Source organism: Prionailurus bengalensis, chromosome B2 (genome assembly GCF_016509475.1).
Source record: "Prionailurus bengalensis isolate Pbe53 chromosome B2, Fcat_Pben_1.1_paternal_pri, whole genome shotgun sequence".
NCBI classification, from domain to species: Eukaryota; Metazoa; Chordata; class Mammalia; order Carnivora; family Felidae; genus Prionailurus; species Prionailurus bengalensis.
Window position 1 is genome coordinate 119,621,175 of NC_057349.1, and position 23,699 is coordinate 119,644,873.

General features: G+C 38.2%; 1 protein-coding gene across 2 annotated transcripts in view; it reads right to left on the reverse strand.

Annotated features, from left to right (window-relative positions):
• Window positions 1–818: 818 nt before the first annotated feature.
• Window positions 819–23,699, reverse strand: part of STX7 (syntaxin 7) — a 42,997-nt gene continuing 20,116 nt past the window's right edge. The window contains exons 3-10 of one of the 2 annotated variants that reach the window (XM_043592390.1): window positions 16,682–16,751; window positions 14,410–14,503; window positions 13,578–13,715; window positions 12,753–12,805; window positions 11,862–11,958; window positions 10,631–10,703; window positions 6,130–6,212; window positions 819–3,718 (exon numbers count right to left, since the gene is read on the reverse strand). In XM_043592390.1, the coding sequence (XP_043448325.1) occupies window positions 3,626–3,718; window positions 6,130–6,212; window positions 10,631–10,703; window positions 11,862–11,958; window positions 12,753–12,805; window positions 13,578–13,715; window positions 14,410–14,503; window positions 16,682–16,751 (701 nt within the window). In that variant the 3' untranslated portion in view covers window positions 819–3,625. Of the gene's footprint in view, window positions 4,375–6,129; window positions 6,213–10,630; window positions 10,704–11,861; window positions 11,959–12,752; window positions 12,806–13,577; window positions 13,716–14,409; window positions 14,504–16,681; window positions 16,752–23,699 lie in introns of both variants that reach the window. The other variant, XM_043592391.1, reaches the window with a different exon arrangement.

The window sequence follows — 23,699 nt, forward strand, 5'->3', positions numbered from 1 at the left end:
CAAACAAGTAGGGGTGTTATGCACGTAACGACTGCACAGGAAATCTGGTTTTGCCTTCCACCACTTACATTTGAAGGAGAAATGCCATCGCTACACAAAACCTACAGGAATCCCACTCTGAGTAATTAAGTGACCAACCTCTTAAAAATCTGCCAGAAGCAGCGGTGTCTATAAAAATCTGTCTAGTGGGTCAGTTATTTAGTTCTATTTCTGCACTTAAAATGAGGATTATTTGAAGAAAAAGATATCATGTAATTTTCTGTTAACCAAGTAAGTGCCAAAACGTAGGATTAAAATGGCCATTTTGATGCATTTGAATTATGAGAAAATGGGTTCACAGGAGAAGATATCGTTGCATTCTGTCAAAGAAGTGGTATATAGCGTAGCTCTTTTCGGGCTCCTGCTGGTGAAAATTTTGCTAAGTGTTTCCTTGCTTGAGACATCAGGCTGTTCAAACCTTATGGTGGACGGAAGAGGTCTGGGATCCACAGGGCAGGGTTTCATTTTCTTAAGTGAATCATGAAAATACACAAACGATCTTTTTTTTTTTTTTTTTTTCTGGGAAAGGAGGCTGCCTGATGATGTTCTTTACCGGTAATGAGAATTTTTCATTATCTTTAAACGAACCAAAAATGTCATTTAACTCATAACTTGCCCAAACAACTAAATCCCATTTTAATTTATTTTTTATTTTTTTGCAGCAACCTGGTAATGTATAAACAGTAGTCATTTCTGACTTAAAAAAAAAAAAAGTAAATCCTGAATACATTGCCCTTGTAAATTGTTCTTTACTATTAAGGTGGACAAGGACTCTTTTCTTTATACAGGTTTTATCTTTTATTGTGTTCTTTTTTCTACATGAAGAAACAAAACATTACAGCAACTAGAAATGCTATTCCACACTTTTCTTGCTAAACCACAGACTGATTTTGTGGAACAAAAGGTCTTCAAAAATCACGTTTCATTATAAACTTGTCCAAAAAGGTTGATATTCAAAATGCTGCTTTTGTGTGTACAAAATTTTACATTAAAAAAAAAAAAAAAAAAAAAAAGCAGCAAAGACCGTGAAGGATCCAGGGGCAGCCTTCTTCCAAGTGCAGCGTTCTGTCGACGACGCAGATGCCGTTGCTGGGCCCGCGGGGTGCTCCGGGGGCCTGACTCCAGACGCTGCCTTCGTGGTTTGCTGTCTTCAGCCAAGCCCCATCTGTGCCCACATGTATACTTTTCTAGAGTTGATCCCATGCCCACTAAAGACAAGCTGCTTTACGCTGCGATGGCACGCGTTATTCCTTTGCCACCAATCACTGTGTAAAACCCAAACACGTTCCTACTTAATGGCGGGTACAACAAACACTTTATGCCACACTGTCGCTCAATGTAAGCACAGAGGCTGGTTAATCTCAATCTGCGTTGCTCGACAATGTCTTTGGAGGACGTTAAAACGAACAGTATGTGTCACCTGATGAGGAAGCTTCTTCAGTTTCAGACTCAGTTGGACTCAGATTCAAATATGTAGACAGTCGTACCAACTACTCCCATTTTATTGTCCACAGTGTAAGCTTCACCTTCCAAAGCGATTCTAAAACTAACCTAAGGGAAACTTCAAGAACCTAAAAACCTTTGCTATTATTGTACTATGTTTTTCGTTTTATATTTTCAAATCGAGACTATTCTTTGTGTTACAAGTATTCCAGGGTAAAATTTTCCCTCAAAGTGAGTATGTCTCAAAAGAATGCAAGCCACTAAAGTTCCTGTTTTTAATCACTGATCTGTGTCCCAGTTAAAATAATTTATAAAATATTACTTTAAATGAAGGTGCTAAAACCATTCAAAAAATATTAAGTACTTTTGCTATCACTGGGAACTCACCATGAAGTGAACAGTATAAGTGAACGTGCTTATATGAGAATAAACATTTTATCAAGTACAACCCTGGCAAAAAATTGAGCTGACTTGTGGGAGCCATTGGGAGTCTTATGTAGCTGTAAGATACTGGCTTCTCACCCGAAACAGCACACTTCTTTCATGTTCAAGCAGGTCTGGTGGGCTTGCACTGACCTCAGATCAGGTAGTATTTGTACGAATTCCCCTGCATAGCCCATCTTGTTCACTAAAGCAAGCTGATTTGGGAAACAGAGTCTCAAAGCTTCTAATCACTCACTCACAAGAACGTTTTCTACAGTCTCCTGTAGGAAAACAATGGGAGTTTTGCTGACATGCAAGGCAGCTCCTACTAGTAGCAAAACTTTTAAAGGTTGCCAAAATAAAACACTTTGAGTAAACTGGTACTCCAGAAAGACAGAAGGGCTGCTGTGTGGTTATGTCAAGTGCTGGTCCCATCAAAGCAGAGTCCTCACACAGTAGAACTATCCAGACACTTTTAAAATCATCTTTATTCTGGTTGCAAAGACACTTAATATTTTATTTGTTCCCATTTGGAGTCTCATAGCTTGCCATGTAAAACACTGACTTCACTATCAAACTACTATATAAGAACATTGTTATAAAATACAAACTCTAAACTAAGACAAACTTCTTTACAGTATCCAGATTAGTGCATCAAAACAACATTGATTTAAAAAGGCAAGTGGTTAATTGGCAAACATCCAAATTGTTTTCTAATGGAGGATGGTACAAAATGGTATGCAAGGTAAACATTAAATTTTAAGTGTTAGTGCTCAAAAACAATAATTCTGGGAAAGTTGCTCCCCAAAAGTAATTCTGACCCAAGGATATACATGTAGCCATAACTCTGAAGGATTTCAGGGAAGGTAATTAATTTTCCATCCTAATAGCTGTGGAAGTACACAGCAGAATAACAAGTTGGATCTCCAGATTTCTAACATAGTATGAACTGATTTTTCATACTCTTCCTCCAAATTACATTTAACATTTATAGTGACTACACATACCCCAGCAAACATCAGACTTAAACAGGTCCTATGCAAAAACAATTATCCTTAGTATTTTACTAGGCAATCTACAGCAAATGTTTAATATATACACATCAGGAGGATGAGATATTCTAGGAAATTACTCACTGATTTCATTTAGAGTAAACGAAGGTCTTAAGAGAAAACCAACAATAAAAGTTAAATAGATAATTTGTGCTGTTATGAACCAGAAAACGAAAGAAAACAAACCACCACAAACAGGTGGGTTAATTTTCCCTACGTTACTGAGAATATTTCCTCTGCTGGCCCATATCAAAATTAAATTTGAGATTTTTAATTGAAGTCACACAAATCTGGGTGCATGTCACTCTTACAGAGACAGATGCACACAGAACACGAACACGCACACACACACACACCTTTAAATTTACTGATTCCAAAAGCTAAGTCAACAGGGCAAATAAATTATAAATGAAATACACATCGTGGACAAAACCTCAGTTACTAGATTGAAAAGCACAGAAGTTATGCCAGCAGTGATACCAAGAAAAACTTTCAGTATTAGAAAATATCAGATTGAATCTAAAAGAAACTTCCCCCTGCCAAATAAAAATAACAAAGTATGGGAGCCATCCTTTATGCAGTAGCTTTAGAATAATAATAATAATAATAAAAATGATTACAGGAATCTTCGTACATAATTTAGAGAATGTAGTGCAATCCTTTATAATTCAGCCTTTCACTCTCCATATGATGAGACCGAGAATTACAAGTCCGATGACAATGATAAAAATGATGATGCACAGGGTTTTTCTGGATTTGCGCTACAGATGCAAAAACAAAAAAACATGTTTATATGTGTAGGGGAGCATCTCTACAGCAACTGAAAAATCATATGGTTCATTTCTAGAGTAAAACCAATAGTAATTAACTGCCCTCAGATTTTTGGCTATACTTTTTTGCTTCTCCAAAATCTCTTCAAATACAAATGGCACTATTCTTTCAAAAAATAGTCTTCTTAAATTAGTGGTTTAATTCAGGGGCTAATCATTCAACCTTTATCGGTCATTTTTCTGGGCTTAAAAAAGAGACGCAGACAAATAGGTTACTGACTTAATCAAAAGACTGAGGTTACCTATGTGTAAAAACTAACAACAGCTTAAAAGCTTACACATTTTAAAATTTTTATCAAAGAGTTGCTCTTCAAAATGAGTTCTCTGAAAATATCAACAAACATGAATGCTTGGCAATTTTTCCTGAAGTATTAGTTTCCAAAATTCCCATTCTTCAATATCAACAGAAACTGCATGAAAAATCTCAACATACAAATAAAAACCAAACAGCTAAAAAGTTATAATACAGTCATTTAAAATACAAAGGTTAAAAGTTTTGTTCCGTTCTTCATTTCTGGCCCAGCTGTAGATTTCCAGATTTCTTTAATGGCTTGCGTATCTCACAGCAACATGCAGGAATCCTTTTTCTTACAAAGTAAAAAAATCTGTAAATTTTCTTTGTGTCGACTAGGAGGAGTACCATAAAATTTCCAGAAAGATAGGTTTCTGTGAAATTCTCCTGCAAACTATGATGACTTTCCGTATACCACATAGTCAGCAACTTTTTCAACTGAATATTCCTCATAAATGAAGCACGATTTCTCTGAAGTTTCAGTAGCATCCTGCCTACGTATTTTCCCCAGACTCCATGTGAGTACCACAGACACAAGTATAATACACCTTTAAGAACAATCACAGGCTCCCCACTACAGGACGTCTGCGCCCAGGGCACCCTCGCTAGCGTGGGGTGGGGGGTAGGGTACTGCAGCGATAAGAGCCTCTATCAGCTGCCCTTCCACTCAGGGTTCACCCACACTATTGAGAAGTGCCGTATTTTGCAGAGACATGACTTTAATACCAAGGCCTCCAAGGAGAACTGGAGGGAAGCTGCTTTTCTCCCCAGTGCTTGTGCTGCATGGCTCTTTCCTTCTCCCTCCAGGGCCCGTGGGGTTAAGTATGGGGCAGCTCCAGATGCGGAGGTGAGAAGACTGGGAAGATGTGCTCCTTTTCCCCAGGGTGGAGGTAGGCTGGCCCTTCCCTGAGCAAGGGGGAAGTAAAACTTGGGAGACATATCTACACCCCTCCAAAATCCAAAAGCAAAACAACATGGCAGGTAAGCCTAGTTACTGATACATCCTGCTAACCGCTATGTTTTGAGCAGTTGTAACCTAGCATCTGTGGCTATGTGGGTGTGTTCAACTATTTATGAATGATACCTCCAGTCTGTGACATTAATTCTGCTGAGCCACACACCTGAATCACTGGCCCACAGAAGGTAAAGGTGAGTGACAGTTACTGCATCACTGAATACAACGGGCTGTAACTCAGCAATTTCTATAGAGCTTCATTGTTCTCAATGTATCACCAAGGATGCAGTGGTTTGTCTAGTGAAAAACGGCACTGCAACGAAAGGAAACTTCTGGGGTTAGTAACAAAAGTGAAAAGCAACTGAAATACCTAAGACGGTGACAATATCTTAGATATTTTATAAGAAGGCAATAAGGTCTGAGAAAATAATTATAAACAACGACAAAAAGGGGAGTTTTAAAAGGGCCTTATCCTTATTGTCTTCATATCATAAGCTATATGAATAGCTCATGGTCCTAATGTTGGTGGAGTACTTTCACATACTTTCTGTTTGTCACATATAGAGGGGACTCCCTGTATTAACCTGATTCACATAAGAGATCAATTCATTCCTGAAGGGTCTGCTGAATGTAGACAGACTACCTAGTGATCAGGGGCACTCCAAGTGAATATATTGCCATAGGAGTTAAGAGAACTCTCTAGAACAAAGATCTTTGCCTCTTTGGTGCAGAAAGTCATGGACCAAAAAAAAAGAAAAGAAAAAAAAAAGCTGAAAGGAAAGAGTGAGAGAAACAAAGGGTGAGGGCTGGCATCAGAGATCGCCAGCTGTGAGAAATGCCCAGAGGTATCTCCTGCTCCCCTCAGGACTCTAAACACTGAATTTCCTATCCCTGTGGGCCACAATTCTGGTTCAACCCTGGGAACAGACAGGCTATTTTTTATACTGACCAGGTATCTGACCTGTCTTCCATGGGATTTTAAACTTGAACATCTCCAGCTACTTTACACCCAACTGATCTCTCGATCTCTCTCTCTCTCACACACACAGAGCTGAAACTCAAAGTTATGAGGTAATTTACTGCAGTAAATATTACCTGATATTCTGCTGCTCTTGACAGCTGCTGGTTTGCTTGCTGAACGTGCACCTCTGCGTTTTCCACGTTGGCTTCTATGCTATCTTTAAAAGAAAACAGACATACAGACATGCAAAACTGCTAGACGGGTGCTGATGCCCCAGTAAGAGGGCTGCACACGTCACAAGATTTCATTCAACGTAAGATCAACCATGTTCACTATTCCAATGTTAACATTAGTAGTATGTGGGTGAAGTCAAAATTTTTGTTAAATTGGCTGTAACTCTTCCCTGCACTATTTCTCAAACGATCCAAATGACACACAAATATTTGAAAAGAAACTGGATCTTCTTCACTACAACACAGCCCCAGGTCTACCTGGTTACCCCCGAAGTGTACTATTTAGTCTGCGGGCTCCAATGGCCAATGCGGTACTAAACATCTAACAACTGTTCCTGAGGGTAAACAGAGTATCGAAAACCAGCACTTGCTCTGTGATCATCATCAAGCTACTTCTGTGCTGAAACCCAGCCCCCCTGGGGGACCCATGAGCCTTCGTAAGTTCTCCTTCCCTAGCTGCTCTGGCCTACAGGTGGAAATGGGGTCACCCTGCAGCACGAGATCACTGTCTCTCCCTCCTCCCTACCAACTCTCAAAAGTAGAGCTCATGCTTGCAAATGCATCCAACCCCCTTGTAGCAAACATCTACAGAGCTCATGGTCTTTCCTTCATTCTTGGAATATTTTAGCTCTAGATTCACTTTGATGCTTCTCCTACTATACAACTGGAGATTTCACCAGCCAATTGTTGACCTGCTAATACTCGGCCTTCTCAGTGCCCTGACCACACTTTTTCAATGACTTTGCCTATTCTCCTTTTCCGGGCATCGACCTCCATGATTGTATCCCAAACCTTATCATGACCAATAACTGCAGTTTCTCTATAAACTCAGTTCCACACCTCAGTCTCTGAACATCACGTGACCTTTACAGCACACTCTTTTGAAAACCATGACTTCACTGACCCTAGTACTATGTCACTGTCCCTCAACACACTGCTTGTCCTCACTTTCCTCCTTACCCAGCTGAGATCCCCAGGGCTACCACTTGCCCACACTTTCTTACATTGACCCTTGGCTCCCTTGCCATCTACTTTAGTCAGATTTATGTGACAAAACCCCAACCTGAACCCTTGCAGCTGACCATGGGTGCAAAAAACCCAACTGACATTAATTTATTTCACCTCAAATTCCTGCCTGCCAAGCAAACCTACCTCATTTCAACATATCCAAAAATTGTTGATTCCTAGCTCTCTATACTAGCTGGAGTTACAGATTCCTACATCTTAGAAAATGGCAACATCATTGTTTTCCTGGGCTTGGCTAAAACCTTAAAGAAAGAGTTGTCCTTGAATTAATTCTGTCTCATATCCACATCCAGCCAGTCAGTAAATCCTTTTGGTTTTACATTTTAAAACTATCCAGAATTCCACTACCTCTCACCACTTTGCTACTTCCATCTTTTTATTTTATTTTATTTTATTTTATTTTATTTTATTTTATTTTATTTTATGAGGAGAACATTAGCAGGGGAGAGGGACAGAAGGAGAGAGAAAGAGGGAGAATGAGAGGGAGGGAGGGAGGGGAAGGGGGGTGGAGAACCTTCAGACTCCATGCTCAGTGCGTGTATCATGCTCAATTTGTATCAAGTTGCTTGATTTGCGAATATTGAACCACCCTTGCAAACCGGGAATAAATCCCACTTAATCATGGTGAATGGCTTTTTTTTTTTAATTTACATCCAAATCAATTAGCATATAGTGCAACGATTTCAGCAGTAGATTCCTTAGTGCCTCTTACGCATTTAGCCCATCCCCCTCCCACAACCCCTCCAGTAACCCTCAGTTTGTTCTCCATATTTATGAGTCTCTTCTGTTTCGTCCCCCTTCCTGTTTTTATATTTTGTTTCCCTTCCCTTGTGTTCATCTGTTTCGTCTCTTAAAGTCCTCATATGAGTGAAGTCATTTGATTTTTGTCTTTCTCTGACTAATTTCACTTAGCATAATACCCTCCAGTTCCATCCACGTAGTTGCAAATGGCAAGATTTCATTCTTTTTGATTGCCGAGTAATACTCCATTGTATACATACACCACATCTTCTTTATCCATTCATCCATTGATGGACATTTGGGCTCTTTCTATACTTTGGCTATTGTCGATGGTGCTGCTATAAACATGGGGGTGCATGTGTCCCTTCGAAACAGCAAGCCTGCATCCCTTGGATAAATGCCTAGTAGTGCAATTGCTGGGTCGTAGGGTAGTTCTATTTTTAGTCTTTGAGGAACCTCCATACTGTTTTCCAGACTGGCCGCACCAGCTTGCATTCCCATGCTGCTTCCATCTTGATCCAAGGCAACACACTGCCCACCCAGATTGCAGCGATCACCTTTTAAGTGGTCTCTTTGCTTTTAGTCTTGCCCTTTGATAGTCTGCTCTCAAACTAGTAGCCAGTGCGAGTGTTTTAAAACCTAAGTCAGGGCAGGTGCCTGGGTGGCTTGGTTGGTTGAGCATCCAATTCTTGATTTCAGCTCAGGTCATGATCCTAGGATTGTGGGATCGAGCCCCACATCGGGCTCCACACTGAGTACTGATCTGCTTAAGATTCTGCTTCCCCTTCTCTCTCCTTCTGCCCCTCTCCTCCACGTGCACTTACTCTTTCTCAAAATACAATACAATAAAGAAAAACAAAAACAAAAACAAAACTAAGTCAGATGATAACACTCTGCTCAAATCCTCCTGTGGCTTTCCATCCATTAGTAACAATAAACGTCCTCATAATGGCTCAGGATCTTATATGATGCTGAACTTTATGATTCCTGACATCACCTCCCACTCCCTCTTACTCATTTCACTCACCAAAAGCATCAGACATGCTTCTACCTGAAGGCCTTTGCACCTGTCCTTGGCTCTGCCTAGAAGATTTTCTTTCACTTACTCCCTTATTTTCATGAAGTCTTCACTGAAATGTCACTTACCGGTAAGGTCTTACCTGACTACCCTAGAAAAGCCGTTAACATTCTCTACTGCAAGCAGCCCCATCCTCCTACTTTTGCTATTTTCCCCGATAGCACTAATCAGCATTTACCTACTTTTCTTTCCTTGTATAAAAATTCTCTCTCTCCTCCAATTAGATTATAAGATTCATGAAAGCAGGGTCTTTTACCATTTGTCTAATTTCAGCTAAATCCCCAATGCCTAGATTTGTGCTTGCATATACTAGGCACTCAATAAATATTGACCGGATGAATGAAAGAACTGGTTTTTGAAATTTTATCCTGTGATCTACTGCAACTACAGAGAAGGGTAAGAATGGACACAAAATACTTATTTGTAGCAAAGTATAGGTCCAAGTATTTAAACTGAACCAAATTCAGAAAATATACTGAATGTATCTTTAGATACATCCACTGGTATCTTCATATTTCCAAATGATAAAAATGATCAGGATTTTGATCAGTCCAGATAGTTATACCTTAACTGAAAAGCTATCACGTTTAAAACTTATAGGGAGTCTTAGTCACTGATTATTTTTTAAAAGAATCTATAAAAGAATGCTTACCATCTAATACAACTAAATTAATCTACCAAAAAGATATCAGAATAAATGATTAGGCAAATAGCTACCTATTCCTTCCAATATAAAAGATAAGATAGCATGCACAATTATAAATAGCACAAGTTTTGCAGAAAGTGCTTGGTGGGATGAGAATTAACAGGGGTTGAGATGGAAACCAGGGGTCCTGCAAATAAGTGGCAATGAGGCTATGTGGTGCCTTCCATGGTCTCTGCAGCAGAAGGTTCTGATTAGATTTAGAGACTCAAATAAATGAAGCTGGTTGATTTGATCAGTAGGGGCCAAAAAGAAGATCTGTTTTAGATAATGCCAAGGGTAATGCTTTGTCTGTTGCAGAGGCTGTGGTTATAATACTAGGGGGTCTGAAAGAGAGAGGGGTAACTCTCAGTTGAGAAGTAACCACAGGTAGAGGCACCTGGGTGGCTCAGTCTGTTAAGCATCTGACTTTGGCTCAGCTCATGATTTTGGGGTTCACTGAGTTCGAGCCTGGTCGGACTCTGTGCTGACAGCTCAGAGCCTGGAACCTGCTTCAGATTCCGTGCCTCCCTTTCCCTCTTGCCCCCCCCCCCCCCCCCCAGCTCATGCTCTGTCTCTTTCTTTCAAAAATAAACAATTTTTTTTAAAAAGGTTGGGGGGCACTTGGGTGGCTCTGTCGGTTAAGCATCCGACTTCGGCTCAGGTCATGATCTTGTGGTTTGTGAGTTCGAGCCCTGCATTGGGCTCTGTGCTGACAGCTCAGAACCTGGAGCCTGCTGTGGATTCTTTGTCTCCCTCTCTCTCGGGCCCTCCCCCACTCATACACTCTCTCTCTCTCAAAAATAAAAACAAAACAAAAAAGAAGTTATCACAGGTAAATTGCTATAGACTGTTCCTACTTCAGCAGGGCTTACCTATTACATCTCCTTGCTCGTGAATCATCATTCCCAAATCTTTAAATATTTCATTAATATCCATAATATCAGCCTGAGAGAAAAAAGCACATATTATTACAATCAGAAATTCAGCCCCCAACCCACAAAAGGCAAAAATTAAGTGAGAATGCATGTAGACTTAAACCATAAATTTTGGAAATATCAGGAAACTACTTTACTATAATTAATCCTAAGTAACATGACCTTGAACAACTGTAACCAGTTCTTTAAAAGTAAGTTTGTGACGTTAAAAATACCAAACGAGGCAGCATAGAAACCAGGAATCTATGAGAGAAGGGCCCTGGGTTACTGAGTTTATGTTCACGTAATCTGATAGTTTTGTTATCACTAGCAGTATTTCCTCACAAGAGTAAAACAAATTATTGTTAGGCTATATTTCTAGTAAAAACTTACACATCAATTTGACACTGTAAAAGTACAAAACATTAGGTATAAATTTAAAGTCTCACATTAATAAATTTGATTATGCAATGGAACAGTGATGAAGAAGTTATAAATCTACTTTTCTTTAATATACAATAACTTTTATTTTGCCCTATTAAAGAATAAAGTTTAAATATTTTATGGGGGCAATTTACATATTCATCCTGTGCCTTATTTCCCCGCCTATAAAATGGTGATGATGACAACATAGTTAACTACTTCACAGTTTTTAGGGGAACTAAATGAGATCATGCAAAAAATTGATCACATGGGGCTTGAAAACCCTTAATAAACTGTAGCTACTGTTAGCTATTATCAGCCCACCTTCTAGAGAACAGGTGGGTTCCACAAGAACTGAGGCTTACTAATCCCTTTAGAGCTCTTTGCGGTCAAGAACATGTTACAGAGAAATAAGATACGTGTCAAGCCCCTGTCCAGTCTCACTCAGGCAGGTCTGAGGTGTACCATGTGCTACGGAAGCCATCCAGACTCCCTGAACACACATCTCTGAACTGAGATTTCCTCCGTGTGAAGGACCTGTGGTGGTGACCTGACAGGATAAAAAACAAATCTGGAGACGAGGGAGGTCGGGTCTCTCATTTTAGCACAAATTCTAAAGAGATTTATTTTTTAAAAGGGAATTATTCTCATTGGTAAGAAATACCCCCACACTGATACATTTAGTTTTCTTTCCCAGCCCCTCCCCCAGAATTCTCACAAACACACTGAGAACACAGCTGCCACCCAATGGCCACACAAAGCTTACCTCAAGTTGCCTAATAGAAGATTCTCTCTCATGAATAAGGCGGAGGTCATCTTCTGTAATTTCTTCATCCTGCACCTGCACCTGAGGTTGAGCTTGGCTAACAGGCAGAATATGGAAAAAAAGCAAAAAAAAAAGACTGGTATTAAAATAGTAGGAATTCTTTTCCTATTTCAGAAATACGAAATAGAGTATCTTTCCTTCAAAGTCAGAGAACTGCTTAAATTTCTTATTTAAATTTTAAGACTATAACAGAAGTATTAATCACATTTTCTCATGTTTCATTTCATTTACATTACTTTTTAGAGTTAATATTTGATTACTGGAAGCTATATTTAGCAACTGGGTATCTCTTCTTGGTTGACTTCAACCTCACATGAGGAAATAATCTACATCAAATAATAAGTCAATAACATTTATTTGGATATATCATTTTTTACAAATTATTACTGCTATATTGAAATATATACATTATATATATATATATATATATATTTAATGTTTATTTTATTTATTTTGAGAGAGACAGAGCAAGTGAGCAGGGGAGAGGCAGAGAGAGAGGAGGAGGGAGAGAATCTGAAGCAGGCTCTTGCACTGTCAGTGCAGAGCCTGAGGTGGGGCTCGAACTCACGAACCATGAGATCATGACCTGAGTTGAAATCAAGAGTCGGACACTTAACCGACTGAGCCACCAGGCACCCCAGCATATTTTATATATTTATATATTTTATAAATAACTATTTTGAAAAAAAGTTCAAATTTATTGCTATTTATAAATAACTGAGGATATTTAAGATATAAGAAACTGAAAGCTTTCATTCTGTTCTAGAGACCATAATATATAGAGTGAATTTGGAAAATTATCTTTTGATCAGTATGTTTTGTATTTCTTACCTTTCCCAGGATACAAGATTCCTTTCCTTTGAGGTGTCCTCAGGAAAACCACCCTGAATAATTTAGTAATAGGATAGATTGAGAAAGGGCAAAGAAAAAACACACAACACTCACATTTTCTCTTATAATAATCTAAACTGATTTATGTACGCATGTGCACACGTGGGTAGAGAAAAATGTTCTTGTTCTAATTTTTTAGGTCAAGTGCTTCAAGTAATATTAAAATTGTATCCTAAGCTGACAAGAAAGGAATTTATTAAATATTCCAAACGGCCAAATAATAAGTATTATTTGATTAAAATATAATATAGTCCTGGAACCTCTACATTAAGGAACAAGGAAACATCTTGCAATAGTTTCTAAGGGAATATAAAATTAGATTAACTAAAAATTCCACTTTAACTTATCCTTACATTTATTTTCTCTTATATTTATTTTCAATATTCACACACTAATTCACTCTGTTCATTTTCATCATTTCATATAACCCGGGAGTAAAGTGTTCCCTGCATTAGTCCAGACAGAAAGTGACAACTTCTAGTACAAATCAATGTGGGACTATCACTCAGGATCTGACCTCTCATCTTTTCTGACAAAATGTTCCCACATTCTTATACAGTCATCTGTAATTTTGGTTCTATATCATGGACAAAATAACCACAACATTACAGAACTACCATCCTTCTTAAAATTGAAAAACCTGAAAATAAATATTCAAATATTAATGTCCAGAATAGTCACAGATTGTTCTGACTTAAAAAAATGCCAGTGCAGTCTTTCAAGGGAACGACACGTTCACTTTATAACGCCCCATTAAATACTTACAGATACTCTGGAACTGGCTCTTACTCGAGCAACAAACTCTTTCTCTTTCTCAGCAGCTTCCCTCTGGACCTTTTGAAAGTTTGTCAGTGATGTCGTGAATTGAGCCACTAAGCGATCCTTCTGTATTTTCCTCTGACGCTAGACAAAAGGGGAGAAACGTACTAGAATCAAGCTGTGAAGTTCTAGAGAATTCGCAGAAGTTGTTTCACCACTACTTGGCTCTTTATTTTATTCTGAAATTTTCACTCACTCCCCAATTATGGGGCCTCACTGATTGACTCTCAATTACATTTCGACAGTGTGTCCAAATACTATGTATATTTACCACCTTGAGACAAAAGGTCCAAAATGCTGGATTTCTCACCTCATATTTCCATCCTAAAGACTCGGCCATGATTTTGAGATTATTTTGAAGTAGCTCCTTTTGTTTTCTTTTTAGGAAAATAAAACCTTGTACTCTTACCTAAGTAGTCACTTCCACTAAGTAATAAGCAAGGAAACAAATATGTGCCCCTAGGAAACCTCACATCTTGAATGAGTGTGCACGTCGCAAGGAGTCAGCCCTGGAAAGCCAGGAAACAATTACTCAGGAAGCATTTTCTGAGCACTTGCTTAATTATGGGTCAGGGCAACTTCATGGAAATAATTCTTGCTTTATTGAACCACAGGATACTACCTGGGCAATTAAATATAGTTTTGTGTTCTGTGAACTAATCTCAAATACAAGTTTTCCCCCTTGATTTCCTTTCTAGCATAACAGTTCAAAGACCCTACAATGCATGTGATTTCTTTCACATTCAATACATCAACAATGTGTCTTAAGGCTTGATACCTGTTCGCTGGGGGTGGTAGGCAGGGATCCAAACTCTTTAATGTACTTATCTGTCTCTTTGGCAAGTTGGTTAGTATACTGCTGCTTCTGTTGCCTACAGTGAGAAAACACACATTATTGCCAAAGAGCGAAGAGATTTCTTTAAGTTACAATGCTGCCAGTTGAATCAATCCTGATGAATACTTTGATAAAAATCCCCCCCCCTTTTTTTATAGCTGGCTCTAAATCTTCTCTATGAAAACAAAAATGTCCAGGTTCTATTTTTTGATAGATATTGAGCAAATATTACATGGAAAGTTCTTTACTCACACATGGCAACCAAGCTTTCAGAAATCAGTAGTCATTTAGAAAGGAAGATGACTGGAGCCAAAGGCAGACTGTGGGATGTGTGATGTTGCAGATAATTTGGGGGGTGGGGGGGAGCCTTTTGTCTGCATCCTGCAACTGGGAGGTTAGCTGAATAAATGACGAAGGTCTGTCGCCTGAGACTCTGTCCAGTTCTCAGGGCTGGAGGTACATGTATCCTCTCCTCTTTCTCTATCTGGACATTTGTATCCTTCTACATACTTTTAAAAAAAGAGGGGAGGAGGTAATAAATAATAACATACATTTACTATTTTTTAAGTTTGCTGTGGAAAAATAATAGCATTTCTCTGTAAAGAGAAAGCACCGTAAAAAATAAGTTATATCAGTATCTGTATCTATCTTGCTAGCTAGCTTATCAAGTAAAGAAGTCAGATTTTTTAACTAAAGAACTTGACTAAAAACAAAATAAGCTTATACTAATGTGATGCTTTACAAATTACAACATTAGTACTTCTCATTTATATTATCTCTCATTTTAAACACCTATATGAGTCATACTTAGGATCCCATAAAATAATGAGATACTATATAAGAGTATTTTAAAGCACAGATAACTGTATTTGATTGATAAGGAAGAATTACAAACTACTGTTATCTATTTACCAAGTCCACTGCCTTTAACAAACCTTTCAAAATCTTTAGGAAATGAAATACAGCTACATTTCTGAAAAGAAGACCTTACTGATATCTACTTATTCACAATCTCCACTACCAACCTTAGCAAATACTATAACTATTAAGAATTATGTGTTCCTGTTCCATTTTAGTTTAACAAATGATGGGTTATTATTTAAACTTGGGGCATTTTTACCACCCCAACATCTCTCCACTGCAGAAAACATCAGTATAAATTAGACCTAACTATAAATTCTTCAAATTGTACTTCATAAAAAACATGATTTCCTACCATCTATCTTTGAATTTCTTGCTCTTTACAATTTTTCTTTTCTTTTTTTTTTTAAGTTTATTTATTTTGAGAGAGAGAAGAAGCACAAGAGGGGGAGGGCAGAGAGAGAGTGGTGACAGCGAGAATCCCAAGCAGGCTCCCCACCACCAGTGCCGAGTCGGACGTGGGGCCCGAACTCCCATGAGCCACCCAGGTGTCCCTGCAATTTTTTCCTTCTATAGCTAATGTTGTTTGGGATCTCATTTACTGCATATTTATCACTTGCCATTGGGCTGTAACAACACTGAATTAAGATTTAAGATTCAGGTTCAGAATAATGTTAGGCAAATCATCAACCCCCCCCGAGACATATTTTCCTTATTCCGAAGCAAAACAAAAATAATTATTTTGATCTATGTATTTCACTCTAATTTTGTAAGATTCAGGTGAGAAACTGTGTAAAAATACTGTAAAATCTGTAACACCACAAAATATCATTGCTGTTCTTCTAGCAGCATATTAATTTACTGAAACATGTACTGCATAACCTCATTAGAACTTTTTATTTTATTTTTTTTTAAACAGAGGCTAATGCTTTCTGAAATTCAAAGATGTAGGTATAAGTGTTTAGAGGGCTAACAATTCATATTGAGTAAGTCCTGGATCTAAACCAAATAAAAATCTAGTCACTGAAGGAACTGTCAGATATGGGAAGAAAATCACATAGAGAAGCTTAGAGTATCATTTTCCAAAATCCATCAGAACAACCTCTTCAGGAAGTGTAAGAAAGGCAACTAAGGAAGTTCTGCTTTGCTGGAGTAAGCTAGCTCTTCAAAGAAAAACATCTGCTTACCCGGAACAAGGAAAAACCAACACAAAAGCTTGGTTCAAATAAGGTAGCTGAAAAATTTTATTAATTTTCCATTATTTCTCTGGTGAGCATAACATGACATACCATCAAAGTAACCTAACAGTGTTTTTTTTTTTTTCCTTTCTTTCTTTTTTGTATTAAATACTTACAGTTGTTGCCTAAGTTCAGGTGAATCTTGAGGTGTTCCAAGTTGATTCAGGGTCCTCTGTATTTCCACAGCTATTATGATGGAAAATAAATGTATAATTGTTACAAATGTTAGGGCAATAGAAATTATGTTAGAAATTAATACAGGCAACTGGGCACTTAGAAAAAGAAAAATAAAGAGATGAATAATAGAAAACATTGAGAAAAAATTAAAAATGAGTGGTTTATTTAAATCTAATTAGAATAATGCATTAATTTTCAAGAGGAAATTGTGTGGGGGCGTTAACATGTAAAACTGCACTTATGATCCAGAAGTATTTTCTTCCCTGCCCCTCAGAACATTTAGAACAATGGCACACTTAGTTCTAACAGGCATAAAAACTGTAAGGAAAATAATTGTAACAGTTACACAAGTTAGTAGAATATAAAATGAATGAATTATTGTTAATAAACAAGGGAGGAATAATAGAATTGAAATAATTAATTTGGAATTTTCTATGTAATAATAGAGGCAGGCAAGCATCATAAAGAATGCTGAAACCACAAAATAGTCACAGAATCTCAAATTATCCCCACACAGATGACATTAGTTATAAGAGTTAACTTCATCTTAGACAAATTTGTTGCTTAAAACAAAATGATCAAATTTAGCAGCACCAATGAGACAACCCGGCAGGATAAGCTTCCTGATGGGATGCAATAGAAGGTCATAATATGATCCATGCAATGTTTAACCTGAAACTAATCATGAGGAGAAAAAAATCGGACCAATCTAGATTGCAAGATAATCTACAAAAAAACTGGTCTAGGCTTTTAAAAATGTCATTGTCACGAATGGGAAAAAAAAAAGACAAGGCAGATGGGCTTTCCAAATTAAAGAACTAAAGCACCCATAAGGCAATGTTGGATTTTGGAGCGGAATCTCAATCGGAATAAAAAACATGCTATAAAAAAAAATGTGGGGCAACTGAAGAATCTTGGGTTTCGATTTTGAAATTTGAATTTGGAGAGAGAGATACTAAACAAAAGTGTAAAAACGTCAACAACTCGTGAACCCAGGTAAAAGGTACAGTTCGCTGCCCTATACTTTTCTGTAGGTTTCAAACATTCAAAATTAGAAGTCAAGAGTTAAAATTCATGCTAAGCTCACAAAGTCTATAAACGTGCCAACTTTTTTTTTTAAAGGTTATTTCTCACAAAAGGGGAGATCCTATAGCTTTATGCATGTGTGCAGGCAAATAAAATGTCAAGTAGAAGCTGAAAATCCATCTGAAAGTAAAGAATTTACACGTTTCCAAAAACAGTAAAGAAAAGAAAAGAAAAAAAAGAAAAGAAGAGAAAAGAAAAGAATGTTCACCTTAGCAAACAAAAGAGATGAGCTATAATGCATATTTATTTTTGGTCACCTAATACCTAGAATTCTTAATTATATCCAGATCTTCTTGGTTATAATATCATGATCACTGAGAAGTATATCATCGCAGATCCAGTCTTAGGGAGAAAAAAACCCTGATTGTTAAAGCAATACAACTGTTCTCAGAGTCTCTGCATTTTGCTTACCTCCACCAAGACTAATATGGGTAATTAATAATAAGAGACCTCGCAGCAGTCATAAAAAGAAAGGCAAACTCTTAAACGAGGTATTTGTAAACAAAAGCCAGATTTAGTCAGTGCTATTTAGATTTTATAGATACTGAAATTCCTTACAAGTCAAATGTTCTAGCTGATGACCTTCCTCTCACTCTGAAACAATTCTTTTAATAACACAGTATCTTATAAAATGAAGTTAATTAGGAATGCTACCATGATGTTACTGCCTAACAGAATGCATTGAATTGAGTGCTAGATGCTTTTCATGAATGCTTTTTCATGAAGATATAAGGAAAATAAGGCCTCCTACTCTCTCGTCCAAAAAAGGGAAAGAAAGCACATCACGTAAACCCTGAGGGGAAGCAGGAGAGTAAATGCTTCAAATAAAGAGCTACAAAATTGGTCTGCTATGGGAGGGTAATCAAAAAAGCCTAAATGGAGGTGGTACTGGTAACAGTTTCAAAGTGTAAGAAATGGGACACTTCAGTCCTGGAGACTGAAACCTCTGATGCCATACCTGCATATAAATTGAAATAATTACATTACTTACTGTCTCCCTGACTTGAAAGTAAACTAGTCTTATTAGTTTTTGTATATCTAACACTCACCACATTGTTGACACTCAAGGAATACTTTATTTATTCATTCATTTTTTAAAAAGTTTACTTATTTATTTTTGAAAGAGAAAAAGATCATGAGCAGGGGAGGGGCAGAGAGAGAGGGAGACAGAGAATCCCAAGCAGACTCCATGCTGTCAGTGCAGAGCCTGAAGTGGGGCTTGAACTCACAAACCGTGAGATGGTGGCCTGAGCCAAAATCAAGAGATGGACACTTAACCAACTGAGCCACAGAGGCACCCCAACACTCAATGAATATTCTAAAAGCTGACCACAAAAGGGCATTAGAAAGAACAAATCTTATGTAAGAAAGGATATGTATTTCTAACATAAAGCATCTGTAAGAAGGGAGTTAAGAAAAGGAAGGGTGCTCAACTATTCATTTATTCAACATTTACTGAGTATTCACTATGTATCAGGCACAGTGGGAGGGGTTTAGTATGTCAACACTGATTCAAGGTGATCCTTTAATTTGTAGAGCTCTATACTTAAGGCTCAAAGGTATCACGTGATCTGACAAAAGGCCGATGGAAACATAGCTGAAATTACTGAATCAAGCTTAGGAGAAGTATTATGTGGCATTAGTTTAATCCTATTTTATAAACAAAAATGCTGAGAATCAGACAGAATAACTGACTTGTCCAAGAAATCAGTTATTTAGAAGAGCTAAGATTAAAAATGTAGATTTGGGGGTTTTCAAAACAATATTTTCAGTGTGCTACAAGGGCTAGAAGTAAAAGACTTTTTAAAAAAGATTACTGCATAATCTAGGTGTATGTATGCCAAAGCAAACAAGCAAGCAAACACAAAAATAAGTGTATGCTAACTTGGAATAAAGAATTGAGCTGTAAGTTTCATGGCCCTTCGGTAGATCACAAAGACCGGTCAGCCTGGCTACAACTGATCAGGAAATAAATGCCTGTCCTTTCTTCAGATGTTATGAACTGGCAAGATTCCAGAGACCTCACTTTCAATGACTGGTGTTACCCTTTTACATCAGTGTCAGCAAATTATGGCCTGTTTTGTACTGCCTTCCAGCTCAGACTAGTTGTTACATTTTTAAAGAATTAAAAAAAAAATAGCAAAAACAAACAACAACAAAAAAGAAGAATATGCAGGAGACCAGACATGGCCACAAAGCTGAAAATATTTACTCTTTGGCCCTTTACAGAAAAGTTGGCCAATCCCTGTCCTAAATCAGTAAAAATTGCTAAAACTTTGTATTCACAAACTCTGAGTCAGTGTGTTACTTGAATGTACTAAGTACTCACTATGTTACTAAGCCTATGTGGTATAATATTTAACAACATTGCAAATTTTTCACCAAGCAGGCATGTAAAGGCGGAGTTGAATTTCTGCAATTTTCAGAAAGAATAAATAATCAGTACATCACAGGTGCTGGTTTGACAGATTATTTCAAGGGCTGCTCTTTTCTCATTAATTTAGAAAGAATTACAGTTACTTTGTTGCATACTGGAGGAAAATTTTTGCAGAGTACCGGCCAGAGTTTCATGAAACATGAAAATTAAGGAACAAATTCTTTACATAACCATAAACAGGGTCTCAAAGAAAAATTCACCTAATACACAGAGGTACGATTAAATCAAGATGCACCTCTATAAGAATGCAATGAACACATTATTTTTGCATTACCTGCACCATTACACTTCTAGAGAGGTGACTTTAAAGAATACATCCCACTTTTCTATAACATAAAGAGAATACTACTACCTACATATCCAGAAAAGGTACATTATTATTTCCTCAAAAACAAAGCAGTCCCCTTTCTGGCTCTTACTTCAGTACAGAAGACCTATTCTATTCCACACGGGTCTGCTGCCATCTAGTGGAGATCTTAAGAAAAATGCTTCATTGCAAAGAATAAAAATCTTTGCCATCGTAGGCAGCAGTTGGTATGAGAGGCTATGAAATGTCCCAACCTGTCAGAGGTCACTGGGGTGCGGGAGGATGCTGTCTGACCAGTGAGAGTGGCCGGCGTGAGGGAGCACCTAGGCCAGCCCTAACAGGCACATAGTGCATTCAAAGAACTATCTCCAAAAAACAGAATACGGCTATCTTCTCTTCTAAGAGTAAATATTCCCGTTGCTCAACCCAAAAAACAACTCAGAATTGTAACAGCCAATCACAGAAAAAAAACAAAAAACAAAACCGTGGCTAGGAAAACCCTTTAGCAGGTGATGTTGAGACTGACTCAGTGTCAGCCACACCACACTCAGAAGTATAATGCTGACCAGCCAGCAGCCTCGGAGCCAGACAGCCTGATTTGGAAACCTGACCTCACTTCTTCCTAGCTGCTGACCTTCAGCCGTTTACCTAATCTCTCTAAGCTATCATTGCCTCAACAGTCAAACGGAGAGAAAATTACCTCTTTCTCAATTGCCATGAACTTCAACAGAAAACGATGCGTTGTAAGCACTTTGTACCGGATATTGTAAGAATGAACTCAATACATGGAGAACTAATGGTACGAAGGGGTTTATGTCTTTCTCCTGAAAGAACTTTCTTTCTTCAGAAAATTCTCTTTTTTTAATATTTATTTATTCTGAGAGAGAGAGAGAGAGAGAGAGAGAGAGAGAGAGAGAGAGAGAGAGAATACAAGTGGGAGGGGGTGTGGGGCGGGGGGAGAGAAAATCCCAAGGAGGCTCCATGCTGATCAACTGACTCCATGATCAACGCAGGGCTTGATCTCACAACTGTGTGACCTTAGCCAAAATCAAGAGTCAGACACTCAGACACCCGAGCCACGCAGGCGCCCCAACAATAAGAATATTAACATATGTTAGCTAACTCATGTGAACCATGCCTTAGCAGGGTACTGAGACTTCATCATTTCTGATATAGTTACGAGAACTGCAGAGACGATGTATCAATGGACACAGAATAGTTATATCCTATAATTACAAGGGAAGAGTTGCCTGACAGTGATAAGTACCTAGCAGTTATGTACAAATGATGTAATTGAAACTGAACTAGAAAACAACTAAATGTTGAAAGAAATAAACTGTTTTCCTCCTCCACTCTTTTCTCATCTATCAATCAATCCCTCTACCTGTTTCAAAGGGTACTTTCGAGTACTACAGAAGATGACACATATGAAAACATTTTGGAACGGCACAGACCTCTGTAAGAACGAAAGATGCTATCACTGGTAAATTTACTATAATTCGAGTTAGAATCATTAGGTTAGGTTCATTACAGAGTACAAGGTGCACAGGGTAATATATCATAAAAAATCTTATCAGCTAGTTGGAAAAAGTATCACCACAAAAAGGCTTTAAGAAACAAAAATGGAGTGAAATGGGACTATTTCATATATCAAGAAAAACTAAGAAATGTGTGCAGTATTATACTTCTAAAAAGTATATCACAAGTGGGAAATCCCCCCAGAGAATCTGAAAGACAGATACTAAAATAATTATGGGCTTTTTTCCAATATCCTCTCTATCTCATGCTCTGTCTTGTGACCTGGATAGGCAACTTATCTTCTTTGTCGGTGAAAGAATTGAAGCAAACTGTGGAGACAAAAAGGGGTAAGAGGAAGATAAGGATGAGTCTTGAGCTGAGAAGCCCGCTATGGAGTCTGCGCCTCCAGAGGCCAAGCCCACTGGTTTGCTGTGCTCTCCTTCCTGAAACTAACTAGCACACCTGCAAGCTATCTCAAATTCAGAACACTCCAAATACATTTAATTTTAAATCTCTCATTGGTTTTCTTCCCAGATATTTCAAATGTAGAAAGGCATGTAGATTAACAAAATGGAAATGTAGGGTATTTTAAAGCTACTGTAGATTAATAAAGAGTTAAATCCAAGGACACAGTTCCTGGTTTTTTTTTTTAATGTTTATTTTTTGAGAGAGAGAGAGTGAGCGCATGAGCGGGGGACAGAAGAGAGAGAGAGAGGGAGAGAAGAGAATCCTACGCATGTGGGGCTCTCTGACTCACCAACTGTGAGATCATGACCTGAGCAGAAATCAAGAGTCGAAAGCTCAACCAACTGAGCCACTCAGGTACGTCTGAGGCATGGTTCTTAAAAACAAATTACAAAATCAAGCCACTTGAAAACTGTATGTAAACAAGACTCTGGATTTCTAAGATGGCTAGAACATTACAAACTCTTCTTAGCAAAGATATTCAGTGCTAACATTTTATCACATGGATCTGCTCAGCTTACCTACTCTGAGGGAGCCTAGAATCAGAAGGAAGGAAAGCCCGGAGGCGGGTGTGGTCCCTTGAGAAGGTGATTTGTGTAAGCAGCAAACCCAGGCAAGGACTCGCCAGTGGCCAAGCCCTACTCCTCCAGCTCTCCAGCCTTCCTGACCCTCCCTAGCCCACCTTCTTGACAAGCTGCCTTTCTGTCATCCACCAAATGGCCCATTAATTCTCCTTCTGCTCCAAAAGCAGCCGAGTGTTGTTAGCCATGTCATGAATTCACCTCCAGTTTGTATGGCAGTGATTTCTGAACTGTTACCTCATTCCTAATTTCTGATCCATTTGCCAAGACATTGCTACTCAGATGTTGCTAAGATGGATTGAAAATAGGACATGGTGTAAGTCTGTTCCTGAATCTTCCCTCTTCTTCCCTTCCGAAGCTACAGAGAACAAAAAGGGGGGGGGGGGAGGAAACCCACAAAAGTTGTGTTTTCAGAGAAATGAGGACAACAAAAACTTCTCAAAAATATATCCATGTGGCCCAAAGCAACAGAAAAGAGCAGATCCTGAGTGGGAAGCCACATGAGTGGGATCCCTAAGGAATAAAGGATGCAGAGCTCCAAGATGTCACCAGCAAGTACCCAC